The sequence below is a fragment of the Zalophus californianus genome, chromosome 10, assembly GCF_009762305.2.
Source record: "Zalophus californianus isolate mZalCal1 chromosome 10, mZalCal1.pri.v2, whole genome shotgun sequence".
NCBI lineage: Eukaryota > Metazoa > Chordata > Mammalia > Carnivora > Otariidae > Zalophus > Zalophus californianus.
In genome coordinates, this window is record NC_045604.1 from 54,754,433 (window position 1) to 54,776,042 (window position 21,610).

The window sequence follows — 21,610 nt, forward strand, 5'->3', positions numbered from 1 at the left end:
TCAAAAGGAATGAGATCTTGCCATCTGCAACAACGTGGATGGAACTGGAGGGTATTATCCTGAGCAAAATAAGTCAATCAGAGAAAGATATGTATCATATGATACATGATATGAAGAATTCTTAATCTCAGGAACAAACTGAGGGTTGCTGGAGTGGTGGGGGCTGGGAGGGATGGGGTGGCTGGATGATAGACATTGAGGAGGGTATGTGCTATGGTGAGCGCTGTGAATTGTGCAAGACTGTTGAATCACAGACCTGTACCTCTGAAACAAATAATACATTTTATGTTTAAAAAAAAAAGAAAGAAAAAAAGAAGATGGTAAGAAGGGAAAAATGAAGGGGGTAAATCGGAGGGGGAGACGAACCATGAGAGACTATGGACTCTGAGAAACAAACTGAGGGTTCTAGAGGAGAGAGGGGTGGGGGGATGGATTAGCCTGGTGATAGGTATTAAAGAGGGCATGTACTGAATGGAGCACTGGGTGTTACACACAAACAATGAATCATGGAACACTACACCAAAAACTAATGATGTAATGTATGGTGATTAACATAACATAATAAAAAAAAAGACATAAACTCAAATGGTAAATTAGAGCATGTGGGGGAAAAAAAAAACCCAAATACTAAACTAACTTTACTTTTGACCAAAAGAATAACCTTTTCATAGCAACTGGCTCCATAAAGACAAAGATACTTATTAAAGATATATTTAGATACTTGAAGTTACTACATAAGCAACATAATAAAAAATAAACTTCTAGTTAGAAAACATTCTTTATCATAATTCTTATATATGCAATGATGATTGAACTAAAAGTATTTTAAAATATTATTTAAAAATGGGAGGACTTCTAGGAAGATAACAGAGTAGGAGGATCCTAAGCCCACTTGATCCAACGAACATACCTAGATAGCCACATCAGTGCAACCAAAGCAGAAAATGACCCAAAGACTGGCAGAATAGACTTTCCACAGTTAATCATACAGAGGAGGTCACATCAAAAAAGGTCAGAGGTGCAAAGGTGGTGGAGAACCAAACTCCTGGTGAGACCAACCACAAATGGAAGGGACACCACAAGAGTGGAGAAGACCACATACCAGGCACCCCAGGCACAGGGGACCTGCACTAGGAATACAAGTCCCCATAACATTTGGCTTTGAAAACTCGAGCTTAACTTCATGAGATTTTTACAAACGGTGGGGCTTAACTCTGGTACTTTAAAAATCAGCAGGCTCAACTCTGGGAGATGTGGAGAGGAACAAGAAACTAAGTCCCTGCCCTTAATGAGACAGTACAGCAAATAAAACCACCTAGATACAGAAGCAGCTTGGAATATATGGGAAGGAGATTTATTTACCAATTTCAGAACGAATGCTAGAGGGGCAAATATCATTAGGAGAATTCTCCAAGAACAAAAGAGCTGGCAAGTTCCATTTCTTCCCATGCTCCCACCCCCATCTCAAGCCTAGACAGCCAGATACCTGCGGGAGGCAGCTTCAATACCCTCTACCTATCTTGTTGACACTGTGTTCCCCACCCCCACATTCTCCTGTGGATTCACCCCATCCAACCTACCCCACTCTGCAGAGGTCCCCTCAAAGTGGCTCTTATTGTATCTCATCCTGCAAGCAGCCCCAACAGGGACTGACACCACTCCAAAGTGACTCCTGCCCTGATGAAAGGGGAAAATAACCACACATACCAATTCTATTGGTATATTCATCCCCAGCAGCCAGGCCTTATAACTGGCAGTGCAGAGAGAGTCCCCTGCTGATCAGTGTAATTGCAGTCCCAGCAGACAGTATGGGGGCAGGTATCTTGGTCTAAATGCCAGCCCCACCCACCAACGAAAACCTCCTGGGAGGCAGCACAGGGAGAGAGCCCTGCAGTTTGGGGTCACTTTGCAGTCCTGGCAAATAGGCTGAGGGCAGACCTCTAGTCTGCCCCATTACCCAACTACAAGCCCACAGGGGCCCCTGGCTGGCCCCTTAACAGCACAGGGACTAAATCTTGCCCACAACAGGTAAAGTGAGCCATTGCAGTTGACTGGACTGAAGGCAAAGAAAGCTTAGCCACAACAACAGGGTACACGAAACCCATACAGGACACACCCCTGAAGTGCCTGGTTCTGATGAACAGAGGACCTTGTGCTACAGGGCACCACAGGACCTCTTCCTCATAAAACCACTACTTTCAAGATCCAGGAGACGTAACTGCTTTTCCTAATATATAGAAACAAACACAGTTAGACAAAATGAGGAGACAGAGGAATATGTCACAAATTAAAGAATAGGACAAAACCACAGCAACAGAACTAAATGAAACAAAGACAAGAATATGTCTGATTTAAAAAAAAAATCAAAGTAATGGTCATAAAGATACTTAATGGACTTGAGAAAAGGATGGAGGATCTCAGTGAGACCTTCAACAAAAAGATAGAAAATATAAAAAAGAACCAATCAGAGATGAAGAACTCAATAAATGAAATTAAAAATACACTATACGAATCTAGTAATAGTAGATATGAGGAGGCAGAAGAATGGATCAACAAGCTGGAAGACAGAGTACTGAACAGCAAAAAGAAAAAAAATTAATAAAAAAATGAGAATAGGTTAAGGGAACTTAGCAATGTCATCAGGTATAATAACATTTGCATTATAGGGATTCCAGAAGGAGAAGAAAAGGGGGCAGAAATTTTATTTGAGGAAATAATAGCTGAAAACTTCCCTAATCTATGGAAGGAAACTGGTATCTGATTCGAAGGCACAGAGAGCTCCCAAAAATATCAACCCAAGAAGGCCCACACCAAGACACATAATAATTAAAATGGCAAAAATAGTGATAAAGAGAAGTTTAAAAGCAGCAAGAGAAAACCGTTACATACAATGGAAACCCCATAAGGCGATGAGCTGATTTTTCAGCAGAAACTTTGCAGGCCAGAAGAGAGGGGCATGATATATTCAATGTGCTGAAAGGAAAAAACCTGCAACCAAACATACTTTACTCAGCAAGGCTATTATTCAGAACAGAAGGAGAGATAAAGAATTTACCAGAAAACAAAGGTTAAAGGAGTTCTTCACAATTAAACCAGCCTTACAAGAAACATTAAAGGGAATCCTCTGAGCGGAAAGAAAAGGCCATACTCAGGAGTAAGAAAATTGCGAAAGGAAAAAATTTCACAGTTAAATACAAACATAATAAAAGTATTAGATTAATCACTTTTAAAACCAGTATGGAGGTTAAAGCACAAAGGCAGTAAAATCAGTTATATCTATGAATATCATCAAGAGATTCACAAAATAAGAGGATATAAAGTATGACATCATATACATGAAACATGGGAGGGGGGAGAAAAATTTAGTGCTTTTGGAATGGGTTCAAACTTAAGTGACCATCAACTTGATATAGACTGCTATATGCATAAAATGTTATATATGAGCCCAAGGGTAACCACAAATTAAATACCTGTAATAGATATGCAAAAAATAAGAAGAAAGCAATCCAAGCATACACTAAAGAAAGACATAAAACCATAAGGGAAGAGAGCAAGAGAAGTAAGGAACAGGGAAGAACTACAAAAACAACCATAAAACAAGTAACAAAATGGCAATAAGTGCATACCAATCAACAATTATTTTGGATGTAAACTGACTAAATGCTCCAATCAAAAGACCCTGAGTGACTGATGGATTAAAAAAAAAAAGCAACACCCATCTATGGGCTACCTACAAGAAACTCACTTCAGACCTAAAGATACATGCAAACTGAAAGTGAAGGGATGGAATAAGCACTTACCATGCAAATGGAAGCAAAAAGAAAGCTGGGGTAGCAATATTTTTATCAGACTATATAGACTTTAAAACAAAGACTGCAACAAGAGACAAAGAAGGACACTATATAATGATAAAGGCAATAATCCAACCAGAGTATATAACAGTTGTAAATATTTGTAGGCCCAACATAGGAACAACTAAATACATAAAGCAACCATTAACAGACATAAAGGAAGAAACTGACAGTAATACAACAATAGTAGTGAACTTTAACACCCCACTAACATCAATGGATAGATCAGCCAGGCAGAACATCTACAAGGCAATAGTATCTTTGAGTGACACATTAAACCAAATGGATCTAACAGATAAATTTGCACATTCTATCCAAAAACAGTGGAATACATAATCTTTTTAAGTGTACATGAAACATTTTCCAGAATACATCACAATTAGTCCACAAAACAAGGCTCAACAAATTCAAAAAGACTGAAATCATATCATGGATCTTTTCTGACCACAATGGTATAAAACTAGAAGCCATTCACAAGAAAAAAAAGTAGAAAGAACACAAATACATGGAGGCTAAATAACATGCTACTAAACAATGAATGTGTCAACCAAGAAATTCAAAGAGGAAATAAAAAATACATGGAGAGAAATGAAAATGAAAACACACGGTCCAAAATCTTTGAGATGCAGCATAAGCTGTTCAGAGAGGGATGATTATAGCAATACAGGCTTACCTCAAAAAGCAAGAAAAATCTCAAATAAGCAACCTAACCTTACACCTAAAGAAGCTAGAAAAAGGAAAACAGAGCCCAAAGCCAGTAGAAGGAAGAAAATAAAAATTAGAGCAGAAACAAATGAAATAGAGACTAAAAAAAGTAAAAACCAATAAAACAGATTAATGAAACCAGAAGTTGGTTCTTAGAAAAAATCAACAAAATTCTTTATCTGTAGCCAGACTCATCAAGAAAAAGAAAGAGGTCTCAAATAAATAAAATCTGAAATAAAGGAGAAGAAATAACAACCCACACCATAGAAAGAGAAAGGATTATAAGAGAATATTATGAAAAATTATATGCCAACAAATCAGACAACCTACAAGAAATTCCTAGAAACATATAACCTTGCAAAGCTGAATCAGGAAAAGACAAAATTAGAACAGACCCATTACCAGCAGTGAAATTGAATCAGTAATAAAAAAGAAAAAAAAAAAACCTCCAAACAAATAAAGGTCCAAGACCAGAGGGTAGAGTTAACACCTATTCTTCTTGAAATATTCCAAATAATAGAAGAGGAAGAAAAGCATCCAAATTCATTATGAGGCCAGCATTACCCTGATACTAAAACCAGATAAAGATACCACAAAAAAGGAAAACCACAGGCCAATATCTCTGATGAACATAGATGTCGAAATCCTCAACAACAACAAAAAAAAGAAAGAAAGAAATCCTCAACAAAATCTTAGCAAAACAAACCTAACAAAACATGAAAAGATCATTCATCATGATCAAGTGGGATTTATTCCAGGGACGCAAGAGTGGTTCAATATTCGCAAATTAATCACATTGACAAGAGAAAAGAGACAAACCATATAATCACCTCACTAGATGCAGAAAAAGCATTTGACAAACTACAACATCCATTCATGGTAAAAACTCTCAACAAAGTAGGTTTAGAAGAAACATACCCCAACATAATAAAGGCCTTATATGAAAAACACATAGCTAACATCATAGTCAGTGGTGAAAAAACAAGAGCTTTTCCTCTAAGAACAGGAACAAAATCAAGATGTCCACTCTCACCACTTTTGTTCAACATAGTACTGGAAGTTCTAGCTACGAAAATCAAACAAGAAAAGGAAGGAAAAGGCATCCAGATTGGTAAGGAAGAAGTAAAACTGTCACTATTTGCAGATGACATGATACTTTATATAGAAAACCTGAAAGAATCCACCAAAAAACTACTAGAACTAATACATCAATAGTCTCAGGATACAAAATTAATATGTGGAAATCTGATGCATTTCTATATGCTAATAATGAAACAGCAAAAAGAGAAATTAAGAAAACAAGCCCATTTATAATTGCTCCAAAAAGAATAAAATCCCAGGGCACCTAGGTAGCTCAGTCAGTTAAGCTTCCGACTCTTGATCTCAGCTCAAGTCATGATCTCAGGGTGATGCCTTGCATCAGGCTCTATGCTAGGCATGGAGCCTGCCTAAGATTCTTTCCTTCTGCTCCTCCCACCCCCCTCAAAAAATAAAAAATGAAATTAAATACCCAAGAATAAACTTAACCAAGGTGATGCTCATGGATTGGAAGAACCAATACTTTTAAAACGTCCATAGCACCCAAAGCAATCCTACATGCAATCTCTATCAAAATACCAACAGCATTTTTCACAGAACTAGAACAAATGACACTAACATTTGTATGAAATCATAAAGACCCCAAACAGCCAAAGCAATCTTCAGAAAGAAAAACAAAGCTGGAGACATCACAATCCTGGGTTTTAAGATATACTACAAAGCTGTAATAATCAAAACAGTATGGTACATGCACAGAAACACACACATAGATCAATGGAACAGAAAAGAGAGCCCAGAAATAAACCCATGCTTTTATGGTCAATTAATCTACAACAAAGGAGGAAAGAATGTACAATGGGAAGAAGATAGTGTCTTCAACAAATGGCTTTGGGAAAACTAGAGTGCTACATATAAAAGAATGAAACTGTACCACTTTCTTATATCATACACAAAAATAACCTCAAAATGGTTTAAAGACCTAAATGTGAGACCTGAAACCATAAAATTCCTAGAAAAAAAAACATAGGCAGTAATTTCTTTGACATTACAAAATCAAACTATTGGGACTATTAACAGCAAAGGAAACCATCAACAAAATGAAAAGAAAAACTACTGAATGGGAGGAGATATTGCAAATGATTTATCTGATTAGGGGTACATATACAAAATATATAAAGAACTTATACAACTCAACACCTGAAAACCAAATAATCCAATTTAAAAATGGACAGAAGACCTGATTAGACATTTTTCCAAAGAAGACATACAGATAGCCAACAGACACATGAAAAGATGCTCAATATCACTAATCATCAGGGAAATGCAAATCAAAACCACAATGAGATATCACCTCACACCTGTCAGAATGGCTAAAATCAGAAACAGAAGAAATAACAAGTGCTGACAAAGATGAAGAGAAAAAGGAAACCTCATGCACTGTTGGTGGGAATTCAACCTGGTACAGCCACTGAGGAAAACAGTATGGAGGTTCCTCAAAAAATTTAAAATAGAATTACCATATGATCCAGTAATTCCACTAAAGGGTATTTACCCAACAAAAATGAAAACACAATTTGAAAAGACATATGCACTTTTATGTTTATTTCAGCATTATTTACAATAGCCAATATATGCAAGAAACCCACCTGTCCATATGTAGATGAATGGATATGAAGATGTAATATATAATATTTACAATATATAATTATACATGTTATATTATATATTATATTATATATAATTATATTATAGTTGTGTATATATATATATATATACACACACACACACACACATACACATTATGGATTATTACTCAGCCATTAAAAAGAATGAAATCTTGCAATTTGCAACAACATGGACAGACCTAGAAAGTTATTACATTAACTGAAATAAGTCAATCAGAGAAAGACAAATACCATATGATTTCACTCATATGTGGAATTTAAGAAACAAAACAAATGAACAAAGATAAAAAGACAAACAATAAAAAACATTCTTAAATAAAAAAAAACAACTGGTGGTTGCCAGAGGGGAGGTTGGTGGGGGCATGAGTGAAACAGATAAGGGGATTAAGAATACACTTATTTTGATGAGCACTGAAAAATGTATAGAATTGTTGAATCATCATATTGTATACCTGAAATGAATAGAATACTGTATGCTAATTATACTTGAATTTTTAAAAAAATAAACTAAAAAAATAAATTTAATTTAAAAATATAAGTAAGTAAAAATTAAAATGTATTCATGGGAAACCATGTAAGGACTTGCAAGTTAATTTGAGCCCTTGGACATATTCTTGGTGATAGATACTTAGTTGGTTATATCTGCAATATTGAAAACATACCGATATATAATGCTTTAATTTGACATAAGTCAAAAATTTTAGACCACCAGTTATCTGGAAGGCACTCTGTAGAAGATATAAACACAAATAAGTACAGTTCTTGTAATCAGAAGCCTCCAATTTACCTAGTACAGGTAGTGAGCTACACAAAACACAAATAACATAGAAAGAATAAACTCCATACGAATAAGTATGTGAAGATGTAACAGAAAGCTAAAAAATAAAGTGCTTCTGTTCCAAATGTAGGATATAATTGCCTTACATCTTATTCCGTGTGTGTGTTTGTTGTTAATTGTATAAATTCCTATTACACACAAGTCACTGTGGAAGGCTTTGCCAAAGCACTAACACACAGAAAACCAAATTAGGTTTATTTAGTTTAATTTTCTGAGACCTAATGATTTTAAAAGTATGTAATAAGAGGCTTAAATTTTTGTAAAAATAAGAACATGATGAAATTCATTCAAAGAAAAAAATATTATCTTTTAGCTCAAATTATTTTTTGCATATTCATTTCTATCCTTGTCAGTGTGCACACATAACAAAAGATTCAAATAACAAAAGAGTGTGTCAAGGGGGTATGTGGCCATTTTCCAAATAAGCCCTATGCATGGTAATAGGTCCGAATGTTCAGAGAAAAAAGATTATTTTGGTCTGATGTGATCTAAGATTTTCACAGAAAACTTGAAAAGAGGTTAGACTTTAACAAAGGAAGATAAGCAACTGCATTCCAAGAGAATGGAGTAGTATTAGCAAAGCCAGGAGGTAAAAAATGAGGCATGTAGGGAAGTTGTGGAAAGTAAAACTATTATGGCAAAATTATATAATCATAGATTCAGGTTTGTAATATGACCTTAAGAGCCATCTAGTACAATAACTGTATGTTGAAGTCAATTATGAAGAATTTGGCCACTATATTAGAGGCAGCAAAAAGTATTCAAAGTTTCTGAGCCAGCAAATGGCATGATCAAAGCAGTGTTTTAGTAAAATTACCTCCCTGAAATGGGTAGTATTGACTCTGAAGCAGGGAAGACAGGAAACAGTCAGCCTAGACCCCCTCCCTCTGACTGTTGGAATCCCACCCAGCCTTCAAAGTCAATCGACTACCATTTCTGGATTATGCCTTCTTAGAAACCTCCAGTTATCTCTCTTTCGCATGAACTCCCAAAGCTCTGGGCCTATGCCTGCATTATAGAAACAGGACTTTGTTATAGGCTCATCTCAACTCCCCTCCAACTATGTCTGCTCCTTGATGGCTGGTGGTGTGCTACATTAATCTGGGTATCTTTACCTCTCTCACCACCAGCATTACCTAGCACAGTGTTTATAGTAGTTTCTTAAGAAATAGTTATGAAATTATATTTTGATACCAAGGTTATTTTTAACTAGATTATTAAAGTTATCTGCAATAGGAAGTTTAAATATTTTGAAGAAGTCTGCCATAGACAGGTGCTGCAGCAAGAGTATGGCACATTGAGGGATCCAAAAGTGGTCTGGCCAGAGCACAGGGCTAGGGGGTGAGACAGACAGAAATAGTGACAACAGAATAGCTGAAGAGGTAAGCAGAAGATGGATTCTACAGGACCTTAGAAACCATACTAATCAGTTTAGACTTTACTCTGAAAGTAATAAGGAACCCCAGAAGCAATGAGAATGAACGTGACAAGAGGCAGGGAGACTATTGTAGTAACCCAGGCAAGAAAAGACTAACTTTAGTAGTAGTAATGATGACAGGAAGAAATAGACAAGCTCAAAAAATATTACAGAGGCAGAATCAAATGGAATTGATAAAGCTGGAGGGAAACAAAGAAGGGGAAGAAGGAGTAGAAAATGATGCCCGGGTTTCTGGTTTGAGCAACTGGGAGTTCCCATCCACAGAGAGAGGGAACGATGGAGAGGAGTAAATTCTAAGATCACATGATGAGCTTAATTTATAAATATTTGGTTGTGGCTTCTATAAGGTATACAAGTAGAGGTGCCTAGTATGTAGTGGAATATGGTACACAGTCCAGGACAAAGTTCTGGAATGGAGGTCTAGATTTAGAGTCATCAGATAAAGATGGTAACTGCAATCATTTTAGTGAGAGGTATTGGTCAGGGATAGTGCAGTTAAGTGAGAAAAGAAGAGGATCTATGAAAGACTCATGATAAAAAACAGCTGTTAGGCAATGATCAGAGGATAAAGACCTCCAAAATAAAACTGAGAAGGTGAGGCTAGAGCAGAAAGAGGAAAACCAGGAAACAGTGGAGGGGTACTGAAGCAAAGGAACAGATCTCAACAAGAAACGGTTATGGTGTAAAATGAAAGACTCAGAATTGTCCATTGGATTAATGGTTCTGTCTCGACCAAAAGCAGTCTCAGTAGAGTAGTGTGGAAGAAACAAGACTGCAGTGGGCTGGATGCCTGGGTGGCTCAGTCGGTTAACTGCGACTGCCTTCAGCTCAGGTCATGATCCCAGGGTCCTGGGATCGAGTCCTGCATTGGGCTCTCTGCTCAGCAGGGAGTCTGCTTCTCCCCCTGCCCCTCCTCCCTCTCGTTCTCTCAATCTCTCTCTCTCAAATAATAAATTTTAAAAAATCTTAAAAAAAAAAAAGACTGCAGTGGGCTGAAAAGTGAAAGACAAATGAGAAAGAAAAAAGTGGAGTCTAAATCTAAGGTTGACTCTAAGTCAACCCATAGGGGGCTCAAGTGAATCAAGAAAATGGAGTCCCTCAAAGATGCAGATTCCATGGCAAATGTTAGGGTGTGCCTCTCCCTCCACCACTATGTTTAGTTCGTAGAGATTTGAAATTAAATGAAACTTTAGTAGTAACCATGATAGAGAAAATACTAACAAAATGGTAACATATACACTAAGGCAGTATAAGGAAAAGGCCCATCCTCTATACTTTGGTGACAGAGCATTAGCCAGAATGGCTAAAATTAATAAGTCAGGAAACGACAGATGTTGGTGAGGATGTAGAGAAAGGGGAACCCTCCTACACTGTTGGTGGGAATGCAAGCTGGTGCAGCCACTCTGGAAAACAGTATGGAGGTTCCTCAAAAAGTTGAAAATAGAGCTACCCTATGACCCAGCAACTGCACTACTGGGTACTTACCCCAAAGATAGAAATGTGATCCAAAGGGGCATGTGCACCCCAATGTTTATAGCAGCAATGTCCACAACAGCCAAACTATGGAAAGAGCCAAGATGTCCATCAACAGATGAATGGATAAAGAAGATGTGGTGTATATATATATATATATATACAATGGAATATTATGCAGCCATCAAAAAAACCGAAATCTTGCCATTTGCAATGACATAGATGGAACTGGAGGGAATTATGCCAAGCGAAATAAGTCAATCAGCGAAAGACAAGTATCATATGATCTCACTGATATGAGGAATTCTTAATCTCAGGAATAAACTGGGGGTTGCTGGAGTGGTGGGGGGTGGGAGGGATGGGGTGGCTGAGTGATAGACACTGGGGAGGCTATGTGCTATGGTGAGTGCTGTGAATTGTGTAAGACTGATGAATCACAGACCTGTACCTCTGAAACAAGTAATACATTATATGTTAAAAAAAAAAGAAGAAGAAGATAGTAGGAAGGGAAAAATGAAGGGGGGGGGAATCGGAGGGGGAGACGAACCATGAGAGACTACGGACTCTGAGAAACAAAACTGAGGGTTTTAGAGGGGAGGGGGTGGGAGGGATGGGTTAGCTCCGTGATGGGTATTAAGGAGGGCATGTATTGAATGGAGCACTGGGTGTTATATGCAAACAATGAATCATGGAACACCATATCAAAAACTAATGATGTAATGTATGGTGACTAACATAACATAAAAAAATAAAATTTAAAAAAAATAAAGAGTTGACTGCACATTCCTAAGCCTTGGGGTTTGCTTAGCAGGAACTAACAAAGTTATCTGCTTTTTCTCTTCTAGTAGCTACCACTGTAGGTTACCACCAAGCAGTCAGTAAAGTATGGCTCACCAATGAAGGACTCAGCAATCAGCTGGACTCACCATACTCTAGAACTGTGTTGTCCAATACAGTTCTGGTAGCCAAATGTGGCTATTTAAATCAAAAATTTAATTAATTAAAATTTAACTTTCATTTCATTACATTTCTTTTGTTTTACTAGCCACATTTAAGCTACTCAATAGGTATACGTGGCTAGAAGCTATTGTATTGGACAGCACAGATTATAAAATATTCCCATCCCTTCAGAAAGTTCTATTGGACAGCACTGCTCTGAAGTTAAGAAGCTCTTTCAGAATGTTCTTTTATATTACCCCAAGAAGATTATGAACACTCGTCGAGAGTCCCAAGAGTGCAGCTTATCACATGCTGGCTTGGCTCCGTCCAATCAGATTGATGCCAAAAGGGGAAGAAAACTACATGATGTCAATTCCCCCTGCAAGATCTTTAGTGAAGTCACAGGCTAAATATTATGCAAGAAAACCCTCTAGAACTTGGGGGCCTATCAAAGAAGGATGACTCACCTCCTAAGATCCATTTTAAGGATGAAGATAATATTCAAAATAACAGATTTGAGAATGAAAGAGAAAAGTACAAGTCTGCTTATTTTTAAAATGGTGCTTAAAACATTAGAATTCATAACTTATTTGAATAGGTAACACCAATGATGCCCTTGCAAGTTGTTCAACCCTATATTTCTACCCAATACTAGTCCCAGTAAGCAACCAAGCATTTAATTCCTGAATTTGCATGAGTCAAAAGAATAATCTTGTTATAATACCTAAAATTTGATTCCACAAGAGAGAATATTCTCATGTAAGAATAGGAATTTGAAACACTGCAATAATAGAATATAATTATGTATTGGGAAAAAAAAAGGAGAATGCAAAGGGAAAAACCAACATTGCTCTAAAATTTGGTGCCAAGGCTCCCATTTACCACCTTTCATAAAATGGCAACAAAGGCATTCCAGAGGATCAGGAAAGAGATACAATGAATATTACAACCAATAGAATTTTCATGGTACTCATATAACAAGAACTGAAATCTGCACACTGTATCATTTCAGCTATGAGAAAACAGGTGTTGAGACTGACCGAGCAGATTGAAAAATGGACCTTGGTCTGCTGCTCGTGGCACAGAGATAATTATTCTAATGGTCTATATCTGGAGCCTATTTTTCTCTTAAACCACTGGACTGCATAAGTCATAGACAGAAGGCAAATTGTGCCCATGGAACAAATGAAGAAGAGCCCAAGAATGTGAAAGTTCACTTCCCAAGGCATTCAGCTAACAAGCTTGCCTTTCTATTCAAATACAGCAGGATTACAGGGAAAGAGGGGAAGTGAATAAAAGAATAATTGGACTAGCTTTTGTTTTCTTACATAACAAAAACTAGTATTGTATAAAACAAATAGAATGTAGGGTTGTTGTTTTTTTCAACAGAGAAGAATGATAAATTAAAATCCTTAAATCATGAGGAAAGTGGACATTTTCTTCTGAAATATTGGACTGTTAGATTCAGAAACTATATTATAGTTGAAAGATCAAGCTTTCAGAAATCAAGAAATTCCAAAGCAAGCCTACAGCAATGCTTTCTTGGACACATTACACGTGGTACATATTTTATGGTCCATGTTTAACAAATAGCTGGGAAATGAAAAAAAATTTCCACACATTCAGCATGGCGGAATACAGTCTACAGCAGAAAGGACAAGTTTGAGATGTCCTGAACACTACTTTGAGAATTAATATTCTGTTCCTCTAATTTTAGCAATTTGTTTTCTTTTTTCTTTTAATTTTTAGAACAAAAATCATCCCAGGTGAAAAAAATATATGTGTGTGTAAAATGCTACGTCTATCACCATCCTATAAATCTGAGAAGTGGTCCCCCTCTTTTGGCAACTCTCTAAAAATTTCATGAAATAAATGCTTCCTTTCCTCAACTCCAGACCTTAATTTTCTATCTTTGGAACTTAAAAATACTTACATAATTGTCTTCAAATATGGCTTGACTTTTCTTCTTTGATGGAAACAGCATTCCTGCCAACTTTAAAATTTATAGCTACAACCATATTTTTTTAATTTTTAAAAGCATAAAAAAATACCACAACCCCTTAAGTGATTTTGAAATGAACATTTCTTCATATTCATAATTGTCCCATGTCACACTGAAATGCACTCCAACTCAGCATACAAATGGAAAGAACATTCGCCTCTGAGTCTCATTTAGAGACAATATCAGCAACTAAAAAAATATTCCAGTGGCAATCATACCCAAGTCATCATAAATTTCATAACAAAGTAAAATGGTACATCTAGTAATCAAATTCCTCTGGGTATCTGTGTGTGTGAGTGTGTGTGTATGTGTGTGTGTGTGTGGCACTTTCTCACTTTTACAGACTACACCACAGTTTGCAAAAGCACTTTCCCATAACTTCATTAATTTGATCTTCCAACAATCCTGAAAAGTACACAAGACAGGTATTATTTATTATTCCATTGGATAGAGCAGTAAACTGAGATACAGAAAGGCTAAATGACTTGCCAAAACCCAAAGCTCACCAGTGACAATCCTGGAAAAAAATATCCAGACTGCTGACTCCCAGGCCAGTCCTTTAAAAGAAAGTTTAGATGTGCAGTTTTAAATTCGATGAAAAATGTGCATAGTTGCTAAGTTTCTAAAGCAGTTTGAACAATGCTTCTTTTTTCTCCCCCAACATCATAAAGGTTCATAGTTTTATCTCACTGCTGGAAAAATGGGGCAGTCACCTGGATTACAGAGAGACTGAATCAAAAAGCTGAGTTTGAAAGTATTTACATTTGCAAAATTATGTGCCTTTGGAAACCAAGTCAATATAATACTGTAGTTGAACAGCTTCTGAGGTAGAAAATATTGAAACTCTGGACTATTTATCTTTAAAAATAAATAAGTGTATGGGGCGCCTGGGTGGCACAGCTGGTTGAAACTCCAACTCTTGGTTTTGGCTCAGGTCATGATCTGAGGGTCATGAGATCGGGCCCCACGTGAGGCTCCACTTTCAGCGGGGAGTCTGCTTGAGATTCTCTCTCTCCCTCTCCCCCTAACCCTACCTGCCCTCCCCCGCACTCACGCATTCTCTCTCCCTCTCTCACTCTCTCTCTAAAATAAATAAATTTTTATAAATAAATAAATAGGTAAGTAATGGGGGGTATGTTCCAAGAAGACTATAGAGGTGAAATTAAATTGCAGCACTGATTATAAAACTTGTTCAAAAAAATATGAATCCTTTCCAAACTCCTTATGATTCTTTTCTGTTTCTTTCTTAAATCAAGTACCACAATGGGGCAATGTTGCAACATCCTTTTCACTTTTAAGTTATAGTGTCAAGTTTATATCTACAACAGCTACATTTTTATAAGAACCTAACGAGCATTTGTAACCAATAAAAATCAACATTAAAGGCAGCATTCCTGTTATTTCAAATGACTCAAGGATTTGTTGTTCTTTTAAATTCCTCAAAGAAGCAAGTGAAGTAAATGGAGAATGTGTCAGCTTAACTTTTTACATGTGTTTCTCTCTACTTTTTAATTATTAGGCAAGCTCGTAAAGACAAAAATATTTTTTTTCTTTTTCTTATATATTTTCCCCCATAGCAACTAGCGTAATGCTTGGCACCAGCACATGGAGTTCACTGACTATGCTGGAAACTGGGCAGAAATTCTCAAGTCCCACCCCCAGCTTCCAAGCCTAGGGATAGAGAGAAATATCAGAGTCTAGGTGTCTTTCTACTGGTGATTTTGCAGAAGGAAATGAGCAGTGCAGATGGTGAGAGCCACGGAGGCTAAAAGAGGGGGGAGGGCAGGTCTATGCGAAATGCCTGTGGAGAAAAGACCTATCTAGAAGTTGGAGTAGGTAGTGTGGTGAAAAAGTCAACTGACCAAAGGAACATATTCATTACTGTGCTCTAACAACTTTATACATAAGTCACAGACAGAAAATAGTTGAGAAAAACTAATCTACCACACAATGGATGCAAAATATACATACACCGTTGGTTAAGCCATCACGACAACAGCCAAGTTTAGAATGAGACAATTTTCTGTTGGATAATTGGGGCTTTGCTCCCTAACATATGCCTACAAATTCCTCAGGCCACTGTGTAGTTTAGCTTACGTGACCTACATACCTGTTGCTTCTAAGTCAGAGTATAATTAAATAAATTTGTAATATATTTTGTTGTTATATTTTTTTACTTGTCCCTGTTCTTGAATATGCAGTTCAAGTAATGGTACTTGGCCCCTTTACTTTATATTTTATATAAAATAGACTATGTTTTAAATACTCGAAGTTGGAACCATGTACATGCCACAAATACATTTTAGAGTTAGAATCAAAATTCCTTTTTTCTTTTCTTTTTTTTTTTTTTTTAGCAAAGGAAAGTTGGTTCCACTAAAGGTCAGGAAAAAATGGTGAACTCTTGAAAATGTCACATGATGAATAACCAACCCTGAATAACTAAGCATATCTATATGACAGTATCCGTGAATATAGCAATAGAATATTAGAATATAACAGAATACATGTATGACAGAATAGCAATATAAAGACAAGCTTATACAAAATATATACACTTTGTAGAAAAGAGAATGTTCATCCAAAAAGATTCCATCTAAGTTAACAAAAGATAGTTTAAAAAAAAATAGACCTCTATATTCTTATTTAGGGTTATTAAAATAGCTTGGATCCTGTGAATTGCATTTGATACTTCAAATTTATGTGAGAAAGTATTCCCAAACATATTTTAAATGTGCATCTGTTACTGCTTATCTATGAGAGTTCAAGTACAAACTGCAGATCATCATCCAAAAACAATGAATATCTAAGACACATATGACTTCATATGCTGCACAAAGAAAGAGCCAACTACTTTATCGAGAAAACATGGCCTCATGGCTGTGAGGTTCAGACCTCCTACGTGGTCGACTCAGAGTTAATCCTGACACAGAATGTGTTCTCAAAAGTAGTAGGGTTGTAGCAGAAATTCACAATGTGCATTCTAACCAAACTAGCAGGAGGAATGCATGTGGCAATCAAGTGTTTCACGTACTTTGCAAACCCAATGAAATCTTCGTGGTTGGTGTTGATGTAGGAGACTTGGATGTCAATCAAGAGCAGTACCTATAAAGCAAAGAGAAACACTTCAGTGAAAACTCATCGCAAATACTCTCAAACACAAATGTCAGTAATTGCCTACAAATTATTTATCTTCCTCTGATTTTTAAAAAGATGGTTCAGTTAAAATGAAAAGCTGCATTAATTTTTCTCATTAGACTCTCATAATTTTTACTTTAAATTCAGAGTAAAAGTCTACATCAAAAGTCTGAGTCCCACATGAAGACAACAGCATTATAGTTTACAGGCATGTACTCTTTGCCTATTTAACACCGAACCTAGAATTATTCTAGTCTTCTAAAATGTAGGCATAATGTTCAAAAGGACATGCGTGTACCAGTGAGGGGCTGCTCAGAATATCCTGCTCCTGCAGACACTGTATATTAGCCATGAAATAACAATATTATCTCTTGTTTTTCCTCTTCTCTTCTACCTCTTTAAGCTCCTTCTAGGCAAGCAGAAGAAACATCTCATCAACCAACTCAAAAAGGCAATATACAAATAAATAGAAAACGTCCTTGAGATCACTGGCTTCATTATCAAAGCAAAACTTCAGTCAGGTCTCTGCTAAAAGATCACCTCCTCAAAGGGATCCTCCTTGCTAATTCTATCTAAACTAGCAGTCTCTTTATATCCTATTACTCTGCCTTACTTTCCTTTGTAACACTACCACTAGCTGACATGGTAAGTTTCTACATATTCCGTATACAGACCCCATCTGCCATATCCACTGCTCTATCCCCAGTGCCTAGAACATCATGCACATTCAATCAAGATTTGTCAAGGAATGAACTGAATGCATGTTCCAGTAAACATGAAACATGAAAATGTTCGAACCACAAGATACTTACAAACTCTAAGTCAGAGATTTGGAAAGTCCCTCTGTAGAAAATATTCTTCAATAGGAGACAAGAGGGCTTAGAACAAGAGAGGGTGAAGCAACCAACCAAAAACCGGAAGAGAGTTTTATTCCAGAGATATTCAAAACTGAGTTCCCCTTCCTGTTTCCTTGTTCTCCCAACTGTGTCCCTTGTTTTTCTAGAATGCTGAGACTTGTTAATAGAAAAAAATACTTAAGAATCCCTGCCCACAGGGGCGCCTGGGTGGCTCAGCATCTGCTTTGGCTCAGGTCATGATCCCGGGGTCCTGGGATCGAGCTCTCTGCTCAGAAGGAAGTCTGCTTCTCCCTCTCCTTTTGCCCCACCCCCATCCCCACTTGTGCGCACTCTCTCTCAAATAAATAAATAAAATCTTTTAAAAAAAAAGAATCCCTGCCCACATACCTCCAGAACTCTGTACTTTGACTTTGTTGAATGAACTTTTGATAAACACAGTAGGTTTATTCACGCCGCCTCCTTCCACTGAAGATGACATTTGAGTGCATCAGAGCCCTGATGATAATGGTTCACTAACATGGTCTATATAATGCTTCCCAGAGAGTACTTCCTCAGGAAAGCCTTATCAGATCCTCAACCTGTACCCTCATCCCAAACCAGACTGGATCAAGCTATTATTGTAATATAAGACTATATATCATATTATATTTTACATGTACATTGCACCTTATGCTTTTTATTTGTTGTGTATACCACAAATGTAACTAATTATCTGTATATATTTTGTTTGATGTTTTGCTTCCCTGCGAGAGTACAAGTAAGCTCCATGGAAGCAGGAATTATACTTGTCTTGTTCACCACTTTATGCCCAGAATGTAGCATGATACACATAGTAGGTGCTCAGTAAGTATTTGTGGCTATAAATTTATAACTTCTACCAGCCTTGAAAAATACTTTACTTTAAAGGGAGCAATTTATTACCATTTTATAATTAGTACATGGCCACTTATTATTGTTTCTCACTACCCAATGCTATGAGCTCTAAGGCTTTGCTTTCATGGCTAATCTCGGCTGGTCATCTGGCCAAATCTTGCTGTGAATCCCAAGGGGACCTGGCAAAAAGAATAAATGGATCACCCCAAATCCATCCCCACTACCAATCATAAAGCCAAGGTACAGGCACTATTAGGTCAATAACATCGTACTTGTATGAAAAAGTTTCATGTCATCAGATACAGTTTCATTTCTTCTTTTAATGAATAAAACTAAAGAGTTAGGAGGAATCATCATTATTAGATTATCTGTGGTATTGCCTCTATTCTCCCTACAATGAAGCCAGATTCTGTTAAATGTCATACTCCCAAATCTGTTTCGCCAAGGGTTTGTATCAATAAACCATAATGTTTAAGCACAAATAAATTGTTGCCACCATAAAGAGCAAAATATCTACATAATTCTCAACACTGCCTAAGGTTGTCATGAATATCTTGGCCGTTCATGCACATTAATTTGGACTGCACTATAGGAAAAAAGTAGAAAAAAAATAAAAACTATGGCTGCTCTCATTCATATTCCTGGAAACTGGGAGTCTGTGTTCATCCTAGGAAAAGAGCCAGGTTGCATGTGGGGGATGAAAAGGAAAATAGTACATTTTTTTCTCATTTTTTCACCTTCTCAGAGTTTCTCACTGCCTTTTTACCCGCAGTTACTGAGTATTTAAAGAAAAGGAAAGCTACCCCTGCTAGCAGTAATTGCCCACAAAGTCAGCCACTTTCACACGCAATGGCATGTATGGAAGCACCTGGATTAAGAGCAGGCACACATAGATGTTTGAAAAAACTGTTTAAGAAAAAAGTTCACAGATTTATGGTTTCCCATATTTTTTAATTTTGAAGACTTTTACCCCCACACAAAGCTTCCAGAGCAGAGGCTGGTAATAATTTCTTAAAAATCTTTTAAAACTGAAAATAACTGCAAGAATACCTCAAAGCATTTCTGGTACAGAGGCTGGAGGAAATGGGTCACTCTCTGACCAGCTACTTCAGAAGCATCATATGACCCAAAGCAGCACAGAGTTCAGAACTCATATGTGAGATCTATACAAACTGATATATTCAAATACCAAGAACATGCATGATTTTACTATGCTACACAGGTCCATATTATAGGTGTCAAGCACCAGCTTTAGGTGGTTAATTGATTAACTGTCATCATTACATCAGAGTTGCAGATGGAAGACAATTTCTCTTGAAATCAGAAAAGGCAATTCTTTCTCACAGATACTATGTGTCATAGCTCTTCAGGAAAAACAATGAAAACAACTTAAAATTAATGAAGAACTAAGAGCTGTATTTGGATTACTTCATTTCATCCTCACAAAATGCCTCTGAGTTAACTAACATTATTACCCCACTTTAAGATGAGGAAACTCAAGTATAAGATGTCGAGTACCTTTTTATTTACACAGAAAGTAATGGGAGGGCTTGCATTCAAACTCAGGCAGTCTAAACTGGAAGCCCACAATCTTAACAACAATGTTAAATTTGAGAATATCATTTTAGGAAAGCAAAAACTCTAAAACATGAAACATAAAGAAGTTAACAATTGCTTATAATTAAGATAATAATTGTACTACTTTTTCCTCAACATTGTTTTTACATAGGATCCCTAAGAGTTAAGTAGGATATATTATCCCTTGAATTTTATAAAGATACCAAATTAAAATGGTTATCATATTGACTTAAAGTCAGGAGTATGGCTAATACAAGAACTTAAGTTTCCTTGGTCCAGCAGCAGCCATGACATTAGATGTGTGGGGGAACTTCTGGCGGCGGGATTTTATATCTGGGCCTGGGCTTCACTTCATTGGTTCATGAGTTAACACTGATTTGTTTATCTCCACTAAGTCACAAAGCCTGTTTTTTCCCCTTTGGGCTATTGTAGCTATCCAAGGGTGTGGAAGCTGGAAAACAAGTGAAAACTATAAATAATGGTTAATTAACTTTCAAAGCACAATGATAAAAAGTAGTAGCAATGAATCCCATAGCTCAAGCAGAGAGCAAGCTGTTACCAAGTCAAATATCCCAACCTATTGGGCCTCCATCCTGTCTCTTCACTTCCTCCTGCCACCCCTCCCTCTCCACCCCTGCCTACACCCTCTGTGGCAGGTTGCCTGCGTCTCTCTCCTTGCAGTTTGTCTCACTCTTCTATTTTGCCTTCCTCCTTTTTTCCCCTGGCTGTCCCTCTCCACCTTTACAACTCACCTAAGAAGCACAAAAATCTTGGAATTCCAACTTATAGAGACTTCTGAGATCATATGGACCAACATCCCAATGTTGTACATGAGAAAACAATAGTCCTGAGAAGGGATTTTCACAAGAACATGCTGTTATTTTGTGGAGAACACATGGCCTGGATCCAGTGTCCTCTCCGTGCTGTCACAGGGGTGTCCTGGAATCCAAGAGCACTTGAAAACCTCCGTGCTTCCCATTATGTTTTCTAAATAACTAAGAACAAAATCCAACTAAATTTAAGAAGCTTTTATTATTTTCACATAGTCCTTAGCTTTTTTTTTTTAATTAAGTATCGTCACATAAAATAATCTTTTGAATTCACAGAGCTGAATAGGATTAGAAGATAATTTTAAGGTCACGCCTTACAAGCCATAGGCATTTACTAAATAGAAACGTTTAAAAGAGCTGTTCTTAAG

At 36.9% G+C, this 21,610-nt stretch overlaps 1 protein-coding gene across 8 annotated transcripts in view; it reads right to left on the reverse strand.

The window, feature by feature from the left end:
* DNM3 (dynamin 3) overlaps positions 1 to 21,610 on the reverse strand; it is a 585,110-nt gene that overhangs the window by 317,045 nt on the left and 246,455 nt on the right. For all 8 annotated transcript variants that reach the window (XM_027613359.2, XM_027613356.2, XM_027613361.2 and 5 more), the window contains exon 12: positions 17,001 to 17,071. In XM_027613359.2, the coding sequence (XP_027469160.1) occupies positions 17,001 to 17,071 (71 nt within the window). The remainder of the gene's footprint in view (positions 1 to 17,000; positions 17,072 to 21,610) is intronic.